The sequence below is a fragment of the Eleutherodactylus coqui genome, chromosome 7, assembly GCF_035609145.1.
Source record: "Eleutherodactylus coqui strain aEleCoq1 chromosome 7, aEleCoq1.hap1, whole genome shotgun sequence".
In the NCBI taxonomy this organism is placed as follows: domain Eukaryota; kingdom Metazoa; phylum Chordata; class Amphibia; order Anura; family Eleutherodactylidae; genus Eleutherodactylus; species Eleutherodactylus coqui.
The window spans coordinates 112,186,536-112,204,058 of NC_089843.1; the positions used below are offsets into that span (position 1 = coordinate 112,186,536).

Below are 17,523 nucleotides of genomic sequence, written 5' to 3' on the forward strand. Positions count from 1 at the left end.
ACTCAAGTGTAATTTCACCGTGTATTATGTGCGCGATGAATGGCGTCAATGAAAGCACATAGACTGTCATTTACCCACCCCCACTAGCGGTTTTTAATTGTGTATAATACACGCATAAACAAAGAACGCAGCATGTTCTATTTCACTACGTATTATGCACGATAGAGCCCTATTGTTCTCTATGGGCGCGCAATAAATGCTGGACATATGCAATTACATTGCGTATTTGTGACATTGATACGCAACACGACTAAGACAGAATGGGAAATTTTTTTTTTTTTTTAAAGTCACACTGCACGACCGCCTGCATGAGATATGCTGCCATGCTCAGCGCAGAAATGGCTGCCCTACTCAGTAATAGCCGGCTCACTCAGCGGTGACACACTGTTATACACCTATCAACAATTGTTTGAGGTCTGTGTGCAAATAGAGCACCAGCATTCTTATATCAGGGATTACTTCTAATAAGGATTAGCAGCTAAGATTAACTAAAAGGATTCTGAAAATACAAGGAGAATAGATTCCTGGTGTAATCCCCTACAGATAGATGTGCAGACTGGATGGAACTATTCGGCAGCGTCCGGGATCTACAGCTTCACAATCAGAATGGATTCTTTAGGGGCGAGAACACCGAAAAGGACATTCCCTCACAGCCGCATATAAACAATTTGTAGGCTATTGTAGCGATTCTCTGCTCGCAGGATTCAAATCGCGGCATGCTGCGATTCTCTGCAGTGAGCCCATCTATCAGATAGGCTCACCGCAGAGAACTGACAGTGGCCCCACTCCTCCCCGGCTGCGGAATATCTCTGGCGATATTCCGCAACGGCCGTGGACAGGGGGCCTAAGGCAATTAAAGGGGTTGTCTCATGAAATCAAGTGGGGTTATATACTTCTGTATGGCCATATTAATGCACTTTGTAATATACATCGTGCATTAAATATGAGCCATACAGAAGTTATTCACTTACCTGCTCCGTTGCTAGCGTCCTCGTCGCCATAGATCCGTCTAAAATCGCCGTCTTCTGGCGATTTTAGACGCGCTTGCGCTGTGCGGTCTTCTGTGCGGTGAATGGGGCCGCTCGTGCCGGAGAGCTGGTCCTCGTAGCTCCGCCCCGTCACGTGTGCCGATTCCAGCCAATCAGGAGGCTGGAATCGGCAATGGACCGCACAGAGCCCACGGTGCACCATGGGAGAAGACCCGCGGTGCATCGTGGGTGAAGATCCCGGCGGCCATCTTAGTAAGGTAAGGAAGAAGTCGCCGCAGCGCGGGGATTCGGGTAAGTACTAAACGTTTTGTTTTTTTTAACACATGCATTGGGTTTGTCTCGCGCCGAACGGGGGGGCCTATTGGAAAAAAAAAAAAGCCGTTTCGGCGTGAGACAACCCCTTTAACAAAAGAGAGGATTGGCAAATACAAGAAATAAATATCACTTTACTGCAAACTCCACCCATTTTGGAAAACAATTAAGAGTATTACTTAATAGAGAAGAATGATAAATACCATTATGTATACAGCTATACACTACAGGCCGCCCTCTTTCTCTGCAGAAGGTATAATGTGGTAGAATAAAAGGACAGCAGTTTATCCCCGAAGCGATGTGAGGCTGTTTTGACTTTAAAGCGCCTCATATCCTCGGGGATTTCACATAGCGGGGAGTGGGATTCATGACCCCGTATCGCACTCGCCTAAGTGAACCGTAGCTTCCTGCTCCTTTTATTATGGAATTAGGACTGGTTACCGACACACACTTACCCAAACACGCTGCGGCCCCAACCATAGCATAGAGGCCCGGGGTGATGCAGTCCGCTCCCACCTCACACCACTCCTTGAATATGAACCAGTCATGGTGATAGTACGCCAGCTGTTCAACAGCAATGCCGACTATTCTTCCCGCTATAGCCCCGATGGCCATACTTGGGATAAATAATCCTGAGGGCACCTGCAAACCAATGAGAGAGTTAGGGCAAGGCAAGGATAGGCCACATGGAGGTTGGCAGTCCCTATGGTACTATTATAGAGGAAGACAGACACTACTAATACAGCAATAATAGAAGCCAAAGACGTGTATCCAAATGTGAATGAAAAAAAACAAAGAAGAAAGGAGACCACATATATACTTGTGTGGCGCAGTGCTGAGGCAGCACAAATATCTCGCTGACAACCTGAAGGTTGCAGGTTCAATCCCAGTGTGGTTCAGGTAGCCGGATCACGGATGACGCAGCCTTCCATCCCTCGGAAGTTGGTAAAACCGACCAGCTTGGTGGTGGTGGGGTAATAAATAAATTACCTGAAAGCGCTGCAGACTACGTTGGCGCTGTACAAACAACAAGATGTACTTGGAGCACATCCAGTAGTAAATGATCAAAAAGCCTTATTCACATACAAATAATTGTTAGAATATACAGACAAAGATATAAATCACTTAAAACCATATTAGCAAAAAACGGAGATCATATACAAAAAGTACAACACATGAAACAGCAGAGACAATACCCATCCATGGAACAGTGTAAGAAAAAGCGGAAGGAGCATCTGGGTATTCTCTCTGGTTCATGCATTGTACTTTTGCTATATTTGCTCTTTATTAGTTTCCTGCTGATATTTGTACAATGTGAGGCTACCGGGCGATGATGTTTTCTGGAGCACTTCTACATCATCGGTATCCCCTCCATATTGTGGTTTGGCACCGTGATCTTTCCGTTCCTCATTACGGTTGGGATCTCAGAGCTTTATACAGTTTGTCTAATGCAGTTTCTAAGTGATTTTATCTTTGTCTGTGGTGTCCATATGTCCCATATGTGAATAAAGCCTTTACTACTGGCTGTGCGCCAAGGATATATGCGGTCTCCTGTTTCCTACAGACAGAATGATTATGCCTTACATTAATGGGCCTAAAATCACTTCCAATTGGTTCAGCTGTGATGCTTTAGAAGATGTATCTTGGTTGCCAGTTGTAATACACTACAGTATTAAGCTTACCATCAGCCAAGAAAACACACGAGGGGAGATGTAGAATGTGTGAAAAATTGGAATTTACATCTGAAAAATCATTCATAGTATGAGGATAATTGTGTCCACCCCATTCACAACAGTATCTGGTACTTTTTTATATGAATTTTGAGCTATCCTAACAGAAAACATACATGATTAAGATGTAGTGTGAAGACAAGTCTTTATCCAGGCATCTTACAAGAGCTCTTCAACCTCTTATGGATGCAACAAGATTTGGGGATTTCTCCATCTCCACTTTTCAAAAGGCCAGAACTTCTATTTTGCCATCAACATAGCCAACTATGGGTTGTTCATTGCACGGCGAGCCGTAGTCTGTAACTTTTTTTTTCTAAATAAGGCATTCACAATGTAATGTGTCATGAGAATATATTCAGCTGATCCGGACAATTACGAAAGGATCAACAATTCTAGTCACCTTTTAGGTTTTTACAGTTTTGCACAACAAAAGCTCTGATTAATCTTAACCGCTAATCCCCTTTCCACGAGTCCACCATGACGGCACACGTGAAGCATCTGCGGTCAGGATGGATGGAATGGTATTTTTGGCATCGCTTCGTTCATGCACCTGTAAATAGTTTTTTCCTGACAAGCTGTAGTCTCTCTGGATACCATTATGATCACTGCTATTGCCCTTCTCTTTTTTTTAACCTAAAGTGTTCGCCGTACATGACGCATAACACATTCATTTTAGTGTACGAGTTATAGAACGTGCGATTTTTTCAATGAAAAAACGAAACGAGAAGATTTTTACCTGGATGTTGTTTAACGCTCTTCCTTTTTTCCTTTTATTCTATGTTCTATTAGAGGATTTCAACAAGTGATCCTAAGATTACAGATAATACACTGCAATGCTTCTCGCAATGGCAACTTACTGGCCCTCTGCGATTGTATTGTGGTTAGCCAAAGGGCTGACATACGGAGCTCCTGCCCCTTGTTAAACCCTTAAATGCCCCCAGTCAGCTTAGATCAGGGTAATCTCCAACCTTCTTCATTCGCCTGGGTTTCGACCTGGGCACCCACAAGTGTTGGCATGGGATACCTCTTGAGCCTTTACAGCGCAGTAATACTTTGGTTGTTTGCGTTAGGAGAACGTGGTGTGCAGTACAGTACTACGGCGAGGAAGGTGTTAAAGCAGCGCTTCTCAGACGACTTCTTAGGCAGAACAAGCAAAAGGGTATTTATGTTCAAATAAAAACTCTTTAGACCATTCCTCAGCCAAGCAGCAAATGTCTAAGTTTTTCTCCCAGGACTGAGTGAAATAGGGAAGAGAGCCTGTGGGAAATTGTTTGACAGAACCCGACGCGGAGGTGCATTCAATACCAGTATGTCCTCAACAGAGTCTTAGGGCAATGGAATTTAATGGGACTACCTACCAACTTAGTAAGTGACTAGAATACGGGACCCCTGAACATCGTTCGGGGGATTTAAAATCATCAGATTTGACAGCGGCGTTTAAAGGTTTAACAACTCCGATCAGCTGCACAGCTCATTGGAGCTGTTGCTGACGGGTGTCAGTTGTAAGAAACAGCTGGCGCCCGCGTTGTATGAAGAGAGATCGGCCAGAGATCTCTCTTCATACATACCCTACAGCTGCAGGAAGTAAATGTACGTCCTATAGCAGGAAAGGGTTAAATTCCTTTACACTATAGGAGCACCAAGTGAACCGTGCAATCTAGATCTAAGATACCAAAAAGAGAAAGGTGCAAGACCACAATAAAAAGAGGGAAGGAGGAGGAGAAGAAAAACTAAGTAAGGGAGGAAGAGACCGCGACCAGAGGAAATAAGGAAGATCTGATACGGAAGGAAATGGAGAGAAGGAGAAAAAAAAATGTATCCCCAACAAGGAGAATGCTGCTCCCTGGCACCTAATCTAGAGAGAACAAGTAAGTGAAGTATCAACTTATCAACCAGTGAGTAGACAATCATCAAGGTAGAACATGACAGTTGCCATATAGAAGCTTGATATTATGAAACAGTTGACATTTGCTAGCACAGACAACATAACACATCAACATATAGATGTGTCGGCTTGTCCATAGAACAAAGGCGATAACAGGGAGAAACCTCAAGGGAAGCTAATGTCTCATGGAGGGAATGTAGACCCCAAAGAAATGAAGACGAAAATAATAAGAAGCATTAGAGCCATGCTGGTATTTCGGTAGCAGGAGAGTACAAAGCCTGTGTGACCATGGGTAAGTCACCAGGGGATCTGACAGAATATACAACACTCTTGTAGCATGTCTGAAGTTGAAAAGGGTGGCACCGAGAGTACTAGACCCCTTTATCCCGTAGAGCAGCGTTTCCCAAACTGTGACAGCAGTGCCCCTGGGGCTCCATGAGCAATAGTCATGGGGTCCGACCAAGGGTCTAGGTCCCCACTCTAGTCCCCAATGCAGCGGTGTTCGGACAGGCTCTAGAGAAGGACAGGACCTGCGATGGCATATCAATGCGGATCAAATGAGCCGTCTCTGGTCATGTGATCCATGTCGCTATGCCATTGCAGGTCCTGTTCGTTCACTTCCTGACTACAGCCCGTCCGGATACTGCTGCAGCGGTGAGTAGGGCGGGGACCAATGGCGGACCTCATTACTACCGATGCCACCAAAACAGGGGGTCACGATTAATACATGGGGTGGATTTGCTGTGGAATTTACTGTAGCAGCAAAGTGGATGAGATTTTGAAAATCTCATCCATACGCTGTGGAAAAAATCTGCACAAAACCCGTGCGGATATTGACATGTGGTGCGGGATTTATTTCCGCAGCATGGTAATTTTTAAATATAACGTATACCAATAGCCCATCCCGTGCTACATACGGAGCTCCAGTACAGCGTTCCTCCCCATCTATTTTTTTTTTCTTTAAACAGCCCTGTCCTTTTTATAAAGACAGAGGTAAAAATCATGCTGCGGTAAGCCACACCCCTAACCCCTCCCCAGACCACACCCCCTGTCCCGTTTTGAGCCTCTAAGAGAAACTTTTGCTTTAAAAAGGTCTCCATTGCTGAAAAAGTTTGGGAACCGCTGCTGTAGAACATCCAACAATGGGTGCAGGGCTCTGCATTTAGCAAGAGTGGCCCAGGAAAGATCTACCAAGACTTGAAGCTCAGACTTTCTGGGGCTGAGCTTGTCGCACAATCGCCTCCTTTGCAGTGTAAAAAAAAATGTACTCTGCAAATTGCATCACAAGGCTTAGAAGAGCTCAGGGAGCGATGGCCCCATTTATTTCTAACTCTGCATCTGGAGGCTCCCCCATCATAGTGTTAAAGAGAGAATGTAACGTAGGCACTAATTCTGAAGGAGGCATCGTCTCTGGCAGATCAGGATTCCAACGTTATTACACCGATGGCGGTTTTCTGCATCACCCATCATCTTACATAAAGCTTGCTAATGCTGCTCATGTTGGTCTAGCAGAGTTTGCTGTTCCAGGGTTTGTTTGGCAGCCTCTAGCTGTGTAACTCGATCAGTCAGGTACACTGCATTGGATAAGGATTGAATCTCAGCCTTGTAAGTAGATGGCTTGTGGCCATATCAGAGAAGCAGCTCTGTACACCGCTGCCTTCCACCGCTGGGGACCTGCCGCTGACTTGCAGGATTTGCCAATGTTCTTTCCCATCAAGTGAGATGAGTAATGAAGCTGTAATGCGGTGTCCAAAAGGGAACTATAGCCCGAAGCTGCAGTTCCCTCCATCCATCCCGCGCCATAACAATAACACGCCCCAGCAGCATGTCTATTTAGGCTGTGGATTTATGCTGCAGAATTCAACCCTTGAATTACAAGGGTTAATCCCGCAATTTAAAAAGCGGCCAAATCTGTACCACTTGGGTGCAGATTTGGCCACTGCGGATTTAGAGCGGAATAGCTGCGGGTATTCCATTGTGGAATGCCCAGAGCGATTTCACCCTGGGTGAGGGTAACTTAATGTTCTATTGAGTTCAGCAGACACAATTTAGTTTAAGGACCGGGCATCATCATATTCTGGCAGGTCAGGCCCCAGTAGAGACAGAGAAGTTTTACTGTTCAGCATGAGCACTGTCACTCCAATTCAGGTCTATGGCTATGACGGAAATACTCAAGCACAGATCATGGATGGCGTTCATCATCTATCCAGTGGATAGGGGCTATATGTTTTAGGGTGGGATACCTTTTAAAACCTTTGCAGTCGATTCCCATTACTTTGGACGAAAAAGAACAGGCTTTTAAGAAATGAATTACCTTGATACCGAATGTAAACACAGTCATGACGATCTTAAACACCAGCGCCAAGCATAGCTGCCACATGGCCGAGTATACCCCATTACCAGCAGGCCGGTCTGGGATATCATCCACAATCTTGCTAGCGTTCATGTCATTCCTGTAGTCGCACAGTGAGGAGGATTCCAGAGGCCCGCAGTCCGTGAACAGTTCTTTAATCAGCTGACTGGTGTTGAAACGGGTATATGGATTGGGAAATGCAATAATTGCCGTGATAGCAGCTACCACAATAACCTCTAGTACCGGGTACTTTCCAAACTTTGTGGTCTTGCGTCGTCGGCACCAAGCAATGTTTGTACGGATGAAGAAGGCCCCCCACAGTCCACCAAACACCCCAAGCAGAATAAATGGGATGAGCTCAAATAGGTACCAAGGAGTGTGATATTCCACATAAAAAAGCACAAGACGGCTGTTTCCGAATGGGTTAATTGACCTTAAAATGAAAGCAGCCACTAAAGCTGCAAAGAAAGATCTCCACAACGTCTTCAATGGAAAGTAGTAACTGACCTAGAATTATAAAAAAAAAAAAAGATAATGAAAATGTGGTTTTGCTCAAAATTTAGGTAACGCCAAACTTACACAAAACTTTTTCCTAGTTACAAAAAAAAAAAAAAAAAATTACAATATAATACAGTGGAGCTTTATGTGTGATATAAGACCTCTTAACACCTGCATACAATTGTAGAGTAAACTGGTGAATTCCATCGGTTTAAGCACATTCAAGATTCACCAGAGGGATTCAATGTGTGCAGAATTCATGGTTAGTTGGGGTCCCGGAGTCATACATTGATCACTTGCTCGGGGGATAGCTGATAAATTTGTTTAGTAGGATAACTCCTTAGGCTCAGGGTTTGTGCTGTACATATATTGTTGATCTGAAACATGAGCGCCATCTTTAGACGACATTCATTCACACCATTTTCACTGCAGTCTTATATGTTTCAGTGTAAAACCCTCCGGACCCGGATGTTAGACAAACAAGAATGTGATTCAGATTTTGTATTTGAAAAGTCTGACCTTAGCGCAGAGCTGTTAGACATTTTTCAATAAAAATACCTTTTTAATGTGTAATCTATCTAAAACAAAGAAATAAAAAGGAATGGATCATGGATTGAAAATAAGTAAGGGTGCTTTCACACCAGTGCTGGGGATTCCGCTTTCCTGCTCCGTTCAGGAAGCAGGAATGGGGAGTCCACACAGCCGTACGGTTCTGTCTATGGATAGAACAGAGCCCCACCAGGCAGACCCCATTGACTATAATAAGGTTCGCCCACTTTCCGCCCAGTTTTGCAATGGAAGAAACAGAGCTGCGTGCGCTGCTTTTTCTTCCAGTATTTGCAGCTGGATTTGCGACGGAAGGCAGATGTGAAACTGGCCTTAATGAGGGTTTTATTCTAAATATATGTTTTTAAACATTTTTATGTGAATATCCACATAAAACTAATATTTCTCGATATTTTGTAACTTGGCCAATAGAGCAGTCACAATAAGCTGATACTTCCTAGTCTACGTAACTCCTTTGTATATGGGCACAGGATGGGGGGCATCACCTCATCATCATTTAGAGTGCAGGTGAGTTAATGACAACCCGGGAGTACTGCTGAAATGTATTCTGTGACATTTATCTGTCCATTGAAGCCAGCTGCATAAAACGCACACACCCTGCTATACTGACGAGACAGGAAGCACAAGGAAACATCTATCCCCAACATGGCAACACAGGGAAGCTTCTAGAAAAATAGAATTACTAATATAAATAAATATATATAATCTCTTAACTCCAATTCATTAACCTAAAATACATTGCAAATCCCTTTAATATAATCTTATATTTCTTACCTCTTCCAGACTAAAAAGGACTCCACCAATAGGAGCTCCAAACGCTACAGAGACACCGGCTGCTGATGCTGCAGAAAGGACCTACAAGACAAAGTAAATATGCAGATAAAATACAGCAATGGCGCAGCACCTATCTTGGGGCCGGTCATCAAGTCACTGTATCCTTTTCATATTGTCTTAGAACTTGGCAGGATATACATGCACTTTAGTTTTCCATTACCAGGATTTAAAGGGAATGTGTCACCATCCTTTAACTGCCCTTTTCAAGGGCAGCACAAAACAGTGACAGGTACACTGGTTGCAGCCATGTGTCTACTGTATATATACACGCAGTGGCTTAGGAGAGACTTGTATTTTATTAGTAGCAGTCACAAAGGACTAAAGAAGGTAGTCCTCCATATTGATGACATTCGGTTAGTTCCGCCCTTCGGCCACTGATTATTAGATGTCTCCCAATTATTGTACAGAGCTGCTGGCTATGGCTTGCAGAGCTCATGGATAGGGCCAACCAAGACTCATGAATATCAAAGGCTAATCCACGGTGCGTGGTTGCTACTACTTAGATGCAAGTTTCTTCCAACCCACTGAATGCATACACCAAGCCTCTGTCACCATCTTATGCGGACCTTAGGGAGGGCATTAAAAAGATGGTGACATATTATCTTTAATTATAAGAAGCTTGAACAGTTATTACATTTCTGCCACTGATCCAGAGACAAAGGAAGACTAATCAGCAAAAGTATAGTATTTTTGAAGCTTAAGGGCTCATGCCCATGAACACATTGGTAAAATGCTGTGAGTCTCTCCGCAGCGTTTTACGCCGCCCATATGCAATGTATTGTATATGGACAGCGTCTTATACACTACTTAAACGAATGTATAGGGCTCATGCTGCTCGATATGCAGTGTCTACACACACACTTAGGGTGAAGTCACACGAACGTATATCGGCTCGGTTTTTACGCCAAGCCGATATACGTTGTCCTCATGTGCAGGGGAAGGGGGGGGGGGGAATGGAAGAGCCAGGAGCAGGAACTGAGCTCCCGGCCCCCTCTCCGCCCCTCTGCATTATTTGTAATGGGAGAGGCGGGGGCGGGGCTAAGTTCCGAGAATTAGCCCCCGCGCCCGTCCCACCTTTCCCCATTGCAAATAGTGCAGAGGGGCGGAGAGGAGGCAGAGAGGGGGGGCGGGAGCTCAGTTCCTGCACTTGGCTCTTCCATCCTCCCCCCCCCCCCCCCCCCTGCACACGAGGACAACGTATATCGGCTCGGCGTAAAAATCGAGCCGATATACGTTCGTGTGACTTCACCCTCATGCATGGATCAATGAAAGTCCGTGGACTTACTTGCATTGACTCCATTCACTGCGGATCACGCGGCTGTGGAATGCATGGTGAAAACACGGTCGTGGACATGAGCCCTATTCCTTTCTTCACCTAGATAAGTTCAGTAGTAGAGTGCTATGAGATGATCTAGTACATGACTCACCTCCCTTTTTTTTGCTTCATTTGTGCTGTACTTGGGAAAGAGGTAGGAAAATATATTTCCACAGCAACAAGCTACATGTACCAAGGGGCCTTCCTTCCCCAAGCTTAGGCCTGAAGCAACGGCAAGTACCAGTGTGACGGTTTTGATCATTAAGGTCCATTTTCCCAAGTAACCTCTGATAATGAAGCCACTTAAGATGGTTTTAATCTGTAAAATAATAATGTAATTCTTAATAAAGAAATGACATTTATGCATCAAAGATAAATCAGTCCATTTTTAAACAACCTATAAATGTCGGCGCATGTAAACTATGTGAGTATTATACAGTGCATGAATACACTCACATAGCACAAACACCTGGTAAGTGAGGGGAGCACCGTATCTGCCAAAAACCATTCCAATGGTGCGGATTTTGACTACGTTTTGAATGTGGAAATGCTGCAGAATTTTCCGCTGAGGATATCCTGTAGCATTTCTGCCCCATGTGAACATACTCACATACAGTTATCTGACATTTTAGCAAAGTAATCACTATATGCTGATATTAGTATGGCTGTATGCCCAACTATGACTATATGGTTTATGGCAGTTCTCGCCAAATGGGATCAGAGTTCACTGTCTCTTAATACGTATAAATCAATTCAGGTGACTACAACTATGATAAGAGGACAGTGCTGCAGATCCATTAGCTGTACTGAAGTAGATATAGTCAGTGCATTACGCCTACAAATCTTATAAGCACTTTGTTCTGTATTACCAGTTCTCCATAATATATAATAGCTTGGATCAATAGTCCACCTGTAATGTAAGACAATGATTACAGGGGTTTTCCAGTAGTAAACTATTTATGCCCTATTCTCAGGACAGGTCATTAATAGTGGACCAGCACCAATCAGTTGATGGAAGTGACAGTAGCGTCCTGGTGAGTGCCGCTGTTCCTTCAGTCCATTCCAGGCACAGTACCGTACACTGTACAGCAGCAGTGGCCTGGTATTGCAGCTCCCATTCACTTGTATAGGACTACGCCGCTCTCAGGCTCCGTGACTAATAAATGCGACAACACAGGTCCAAGAAGAGTCTGTGGCACTCACCCGAGTCGCCTCTACAATCTGCTAATGGCGAAGATCCCAAGCAGTGCACCCTCCTGCCAATCAACTATTAATAATCTATCCTAAGGACAGGTTACCAATAGTTTATTCCCATAACCTGTGTCATCCCAGGTGAGCAGAAGGTGAAGAATAGTGTAAGGTACTCAGAACCCAATCATACGCACCTCTGGAATTCCTGAGCCACATGCGTATGGAGCAAACACTTTTACTAGACTGACCGCTAAAAAGGCAAAGCTCAGCGCCCAAAAGATGTACATTATATAGTTCATAATATATGATCCAGGACCCTGAAAAATGAAGAAAGGAACAAAATTACCCACTTTGAACAGCTGCTATAATGATATTCCAGTATGTGATAAGGTGAAATGATATAATATATAAGCTTTCTATTACACAGGGAATTGCATAATCCAACTTACTTCTGCTTGGCCTATAATGAGATCTGCCCACGTATTCCACTGAGGACACTTGTCTCGTTCTTCAAATGTGGCTTCATCGGATCCCCAGCAGCACTGTTCATGGTTAAACCAAAATGCATCCATGCAAATTCCTTCCTTTAAATCTGCCATCCAGTCTGCGGCAATGTCTATCAAGCCTGCCAGGGCACCTGTGGCACAATGGAACATACTATTAGAGAAAATCCAAGAACAGCCTGAAAACACCATTACTAGCAGAAATAAATAACATGAGAATTACTTAAAATTAACCTCTAAAGAGATGTCCTTGTATTAACAGACAAATCAATCTGAACTATAGAAGGTCAAGTTACAGGTGGAAGTTCCCCCATAACATAGGCACTAAACAGAAAATTAAAACTACTTCTGCCTTATCTCCTATAACTGCAGTGTCCACTAACATGAGACATAATGGAAGAGCGTCGCAGAGTAAACGGTCATTCAAGGATTAAAGTGCAAGCTTTAGATATCACCACTTCATTTCAACTGTGCTATAATAACCTTTATTTGTATAGCGCCAACTTATTCCGCAGCGCTATAATTGAGATATGGTAACAATTCCCTCCATATTTTCCCTTTTCTGAAAGCATATGGGTGATATATTGGAAATACAATATCAAAAGTTTTGATTTGCAGTTTTAAGTGACAAATCTCTGCAAATATTCAGTCTGTAAAACCATATTCCAAAAAGGTGAAATTGAGGCGTCCCGTGAATATTACCTGAAGCTAGACCAGTGAGGGTTACAACCAGCCACCCCGACCAGGCGTCATAGAGACTTTTGGACAACTCCCATGCCGATTCCTTTTTCTTACTATTAATCTAGTGGAGGAAAAACAAGATTTTATGTAAAATAATCAATATCATATTTATCATTTAGCTGCAACATAAAAACAACCAACGTGTCTTTTCCACATAAGTTTTAGCCATATTCACATTGTATTAATATCTCAACAAGACAATTATACAGCAACGTCTGAAAGATTCCCCATTAATCAAAGAAAAATAGCACAATGTCTTTTTAGATTATAAATGGGTACCACACCACTGTGAGAAGGAAAACAAATATGCAGCAATCATTATGGAAGGACCATATGCAATAAAGGGAACGTGTCACCAGAAAAAAAAGTTCCAATCTAAACCTATTGTCAAAAAGAAAAAAAAAAATCTGTCCCCTATACGGCGTTGTCAGAACGGAATTAAACTGCGAGGTAGAGGCGTCTAGCAGTCAGCAAGCTCTACACAAGCGGAAAAAGGGGTCAGTACACACAAAGAGCCTCTGAGAGCCTTTTATAGGGCAGGTTAAGGACCTCAGGTGACAAGACCGTTCATCTAATCACACCACAACTCTCATCATTTGCATATCTGCCCGAGGTGTAACTGTATGCCAGGTTTTAGAGCAAAATGCCAACTTCTTCTAGGGGTTGGATTATTTTTTGACAAAAGGTGTATTTTACATTGCCTGCACGTCTGGGAGCCACAAGATGGAACACATATCCCAGAATGATTAATTAGAGCAAAGGAATTCTGATTCATGTCCATTGTCTCTCAGCATTATTTCAGCTGATGTCATGTTCAACTAAATGTTATGAATGCAACATTTGTCACAACCCCCCTTTGGGTGTAGAGGTCAATTTTATTCACTTAAATGCATGTATTTTGGGTTTACAGTTATTTTTGTAATAGGGTAGTTTCCCACCTCAATGGGCGGGTCAGGTTCTGTAGGCGGGAGCCATGACGCCGAATTCCACCCTGCCCGCAGCATGAGGAGATTACTTACCAGTCTGGATGCATGTGGGTCGTCTGTCTTCTCCTCCGTGCATTTGGGCGGGCACCCTGGCATGTGGTTGTGCCCACCGGACGGCACGCCCCCCCCCCCCCCCCCCACAGATGTGCAGTGGAATTTTTTTGTTTGTTTTTTTAATCTCCTGCTTTCTCACCGGGATCTGCGGAACATCTGGAGTGACAGTTCCGGGTGTGCCGCAGATCGGACAGCTTCCATTGACTATAATGGAAGCCGTCCCTGCGGGATCCACGGCAAAATGGAGCATGCTGTGATTTGTTTTCTGGACCAGAAGGTCCGCAAAACAAATCCGCATGCATTAATTAAGCTGCAAACGCCCGTGATTTTCTATGGGCGGCTTGAACTCCGGATCATCTGCTCGGATCCCAGAATTCAAAAAGATGAGCCCTTAGGGATTCCGCTTTCCTACTCCATTCAGGGAGCAGAAAATGGGAATCCCTGCGTCCAAACAGCTCTGTCTCTGGACGGAACCAAACAGCGCTGGAAGAACCACATTGACTATAATGGGGTCCGTCCACTTTCCGTCCGGCATTTGGATGGAAAAAATAAGTGCTACATAAGGTGCCCCGTCTTCTGGTATCCTGAGCCGGATCTGGGACAGATTCTCCAGCCGGGGGTTCCGTTGCAGATATGAAAGCAGTCATTTAATAAACATTTGCACTGTTTGTCTTCTGCAGCTTCTATGTATCACTGTATAAAATACTGCAGTCTGTAGTCTTAATAGGAGACCAACCAGTGAGGCTGCAATAATGGCTTAGTTTCCCTCTGCTCTCTCCCATCAGCCAATTTGAGAGCACCACTAAGTTTATATTTGTTGTGGTCACAAATGAACTGATAGAAAGTGTGGGAGAGGAGAAAAGAGATAAGGACTGAAAACTAAAGCCCCATTAATATGCAACGATTATCGCTCAAAATTCGTTTAGACGATGGTTATTGAGCGCTAATCGTTGCGTGTAAACGCTTTCATGTTTCACTCTTTGGCTGAACGAAAAACCATTGTTCAGCCGGAGAGTAGATAGCAGGGACTGCACACTATGTTCCCCACAGGAGCAGCTGATTACATTCTATTTAGCTGACAGCCCGTGCAAAGATAATGCAGCTGAGTACTAAGTCCACACTAAATGCTGGGATTTGCAAACAGCTGCTGGAGGCTCATTTACACGCAAATGAAGGTAATAAACTGCTAATGGACATTAGCCTCCACTAACAGTTTATGCAATTGCCACAGACAATTATGGTAATTTCCACAGACAATTACTCTCTTATCCTGCCTGACTAATTCCATCCTGGTTTTGCTAGCGTCCATATCACTACAGGTAACATGAGGCGGTACCTGCAGGTTATACAGGTAATCCTGCTCTTCCAGGATGGTACATTCATACGTGCCATCACAAGGTTTACTGAGTCTCCCAGCACAGTCTTGGGAACACAAAGCAGATGCCTGGACAGGGGCTGTTAGACAAGGAGAGCTCACTAACGCAATAGAAGAGATCAATCCAGCATCAGGACCGGTATCTGCTCCTTTATGTGAGGAGGAACAGGAGGAGCCCCGACAAAGCCCTACAAAATGACCTCCAGCGGGCGACTGGGCTGCATAAGTCTAACCAAACTGTCTCCATGAGTGGCATGATGGCCTGGCATCTTGTAGGGGGACATCTGCTCATAGTCCCAGAATTGTGCAGCTTGACCGGCAATCAACAAAAAGACACCAGAAATGGCAGGTCCACCAATGGAGCCCCGTTCTCTTCACAGATGAGGGAATGTTCACACTGAGCACATGTGAAAGATGTGAGATTCTGGAAATGCGGTGGATCATCGAGATGCAATTTGTGATTTAAGTGTTCCCTTAAAAAAACATTTTTTTTAAGTAGCGTATATAAAGCTCTGGTGCAATGTAGACATAGTCAAGAAATTGGGGTGAATATACGTATCATGCAAGCTTTTGGTTTATTTAATCTGGTCAGAGCTAGATCTGTACAACCGTCAGTGCCATTTACCCCCTGGGATATTCCCTTCTGTATCTGTCACCATGATAAACAGTAAAGCTAAAATCTAGACACAGAAATGGAGCAAAAAGAAATAAAATTGGCTTCTTACCCTTCTATGGCGTTCCCGGTCTTTACACTTCTCCCGCACCCAATCAATGGTATGGAAGTCGTCATATGTGCCAACCCCTGGAATAGGCTCATCCAACAAGTCCAGCAAGTGAGTAGAGCTGCTGACGGCTCCTCCGTTCGTCATGGTATAGTGTGTTCCTAGGATGCAATGCACCATGTTTTTAAGTAACTACTAAGATGTGACATAAAAAGGAAAAAAGCAGTATTACAAAACGTAGGTGTGAGAAAACATTTCAGTACTGCGCCATGAGAAAGATCCCACGAAGCGGGGCTGAAACATTACACATATGGGGCAATAAAGCTGCAAATGCACACGTTATCTGTTTGGGAAGGAGCTGATTTTTCACTTTTGTTAACCTATACTTGTATAAACATCTGTAAAGCCATATTTAGATGGGACGACTGTCGGGCAAGCAATGCCCGACCCTCGTCCCCGCACATACTAGCTCACATGCTTTTGCACAGGAGCAGGTATTGTTGTTTCACAGTGTGAAGGCTACAGGAGATTTCTCTCCTCGCTCTCCCCCGTCCCTCTACATTCACTTAACATAGGGGCTGTTCAGTACTGAACGGCCGCTGTTTATACTGAACGATCAGGGTTTAGAATTTTAAGCTGCATAAAATCCTGAACGATGATCGCTCAGTGTAAATAGCAGCCGTTCAGTACTGAACAGCCGCTATGTTAAGTAAATGGAGAGGGGTGGGGGAGAGCGAGGAGTGAAATCTCCTGCAGCCTCCGCACTGTGAAACAATACCTGCTCCTGTGCAAAAGCATGTGAGCTAGTATGTGCGGGGACGAGGGTCGGGCATCATTTACCCGACAGTCGTCCCGTCTAAATGGGACTTAAGACATACAACCTTATATTTTATGTTCAATCTTTTTTATTGAAGATTTTTTGTTTCAATAAACAAACAAGTCAGGTCCCGCAGGACCCCATAAAATCAAGAAACATATATAAAAATAAATTACAAAAACATAACTAACCAAGCCCAAACTTTGTGCGAGAATAAAATTTTTCTTTGCCTATCTTGTCGCATGGTTTGTCTCTAATACACCAAACGAACACCTAAGAATTAACCATATCGACGCAGGCTTATCTTCATTGCTAGATTATATTGCTCTAGGCTCCAAGATGGATGAAGAGGGGAAAAAAAAAAACACAAGAAAAGAAAATAGAAAAAAAAACAGGGTTGCTGAGAAGGAAGGGAGAGGTCAGGTATAACCATCCCATGGGCAGTCCAATGTGTCTACCACTTTGTAGACAATTCCAATCTTTGTTTCCCTCTTCTTGAGCTATCAACGTTTATGCAAGTTTATGGAATTTTATGAAAACAGGGTCTCAAACTCCGTGGAGGACACAAAGTCCAGCCAGGGCTGCCATATTATTAGGAATTTCTCCATGTCTCTATTACGTTCTGCACAGAGTTCTTCCATGAGGCATAGT

General features: G+C 43.9%; 1 protein-coding gene across 4 annotated transcripts in view; it reads right to left on the reverse strand.

The window, feature by feature from the left end:
• The window catches only part of CLCN3 (chloride voltage-gated channel 3), a 61,703-nt gene that overhangs the window by 15,936 nt on the left and 28,244 nt on the right, over positions 1-17,523 (reverse strand). For all 4 annotated transcript variants that reach the window (XM_066573539.1, XM_066573537.1, XM_066573540.1 and 1 more), the window contains 8 exons: positions 16,059-16,216; positions 12,880-12,979; positions 12,124-12,311; positions 11,869-11,991; positions 10,596-10,802; positions 9,109-9,189; positions 7,231-7,776; positions 1,757-1,943 (listed from right to left, as the gene is read on the reverse strand). In XM_066573539.1, coding sequence (XP_066429636.1) covers positions 1,757-1,943; positions 7,231-7,776; positions 9,109-9,189; positions 10,596-10,802; positions 11,869-11,991; positions 12,124-12,311; positions 12,880-12,979; positions 16,059-16,216 — 1,590 coding nt within the window. The remainder of the gene's footprint in view (positions 1-1,756; positions 1,944-7,230; positions 7,777-9,108; positions 9,190-10,595; positions 10,803-11,868; positions 11,992-12,123; positions 12,312-12,879; positions 12,980-16,058; positions 16,217-17,523) is intronic.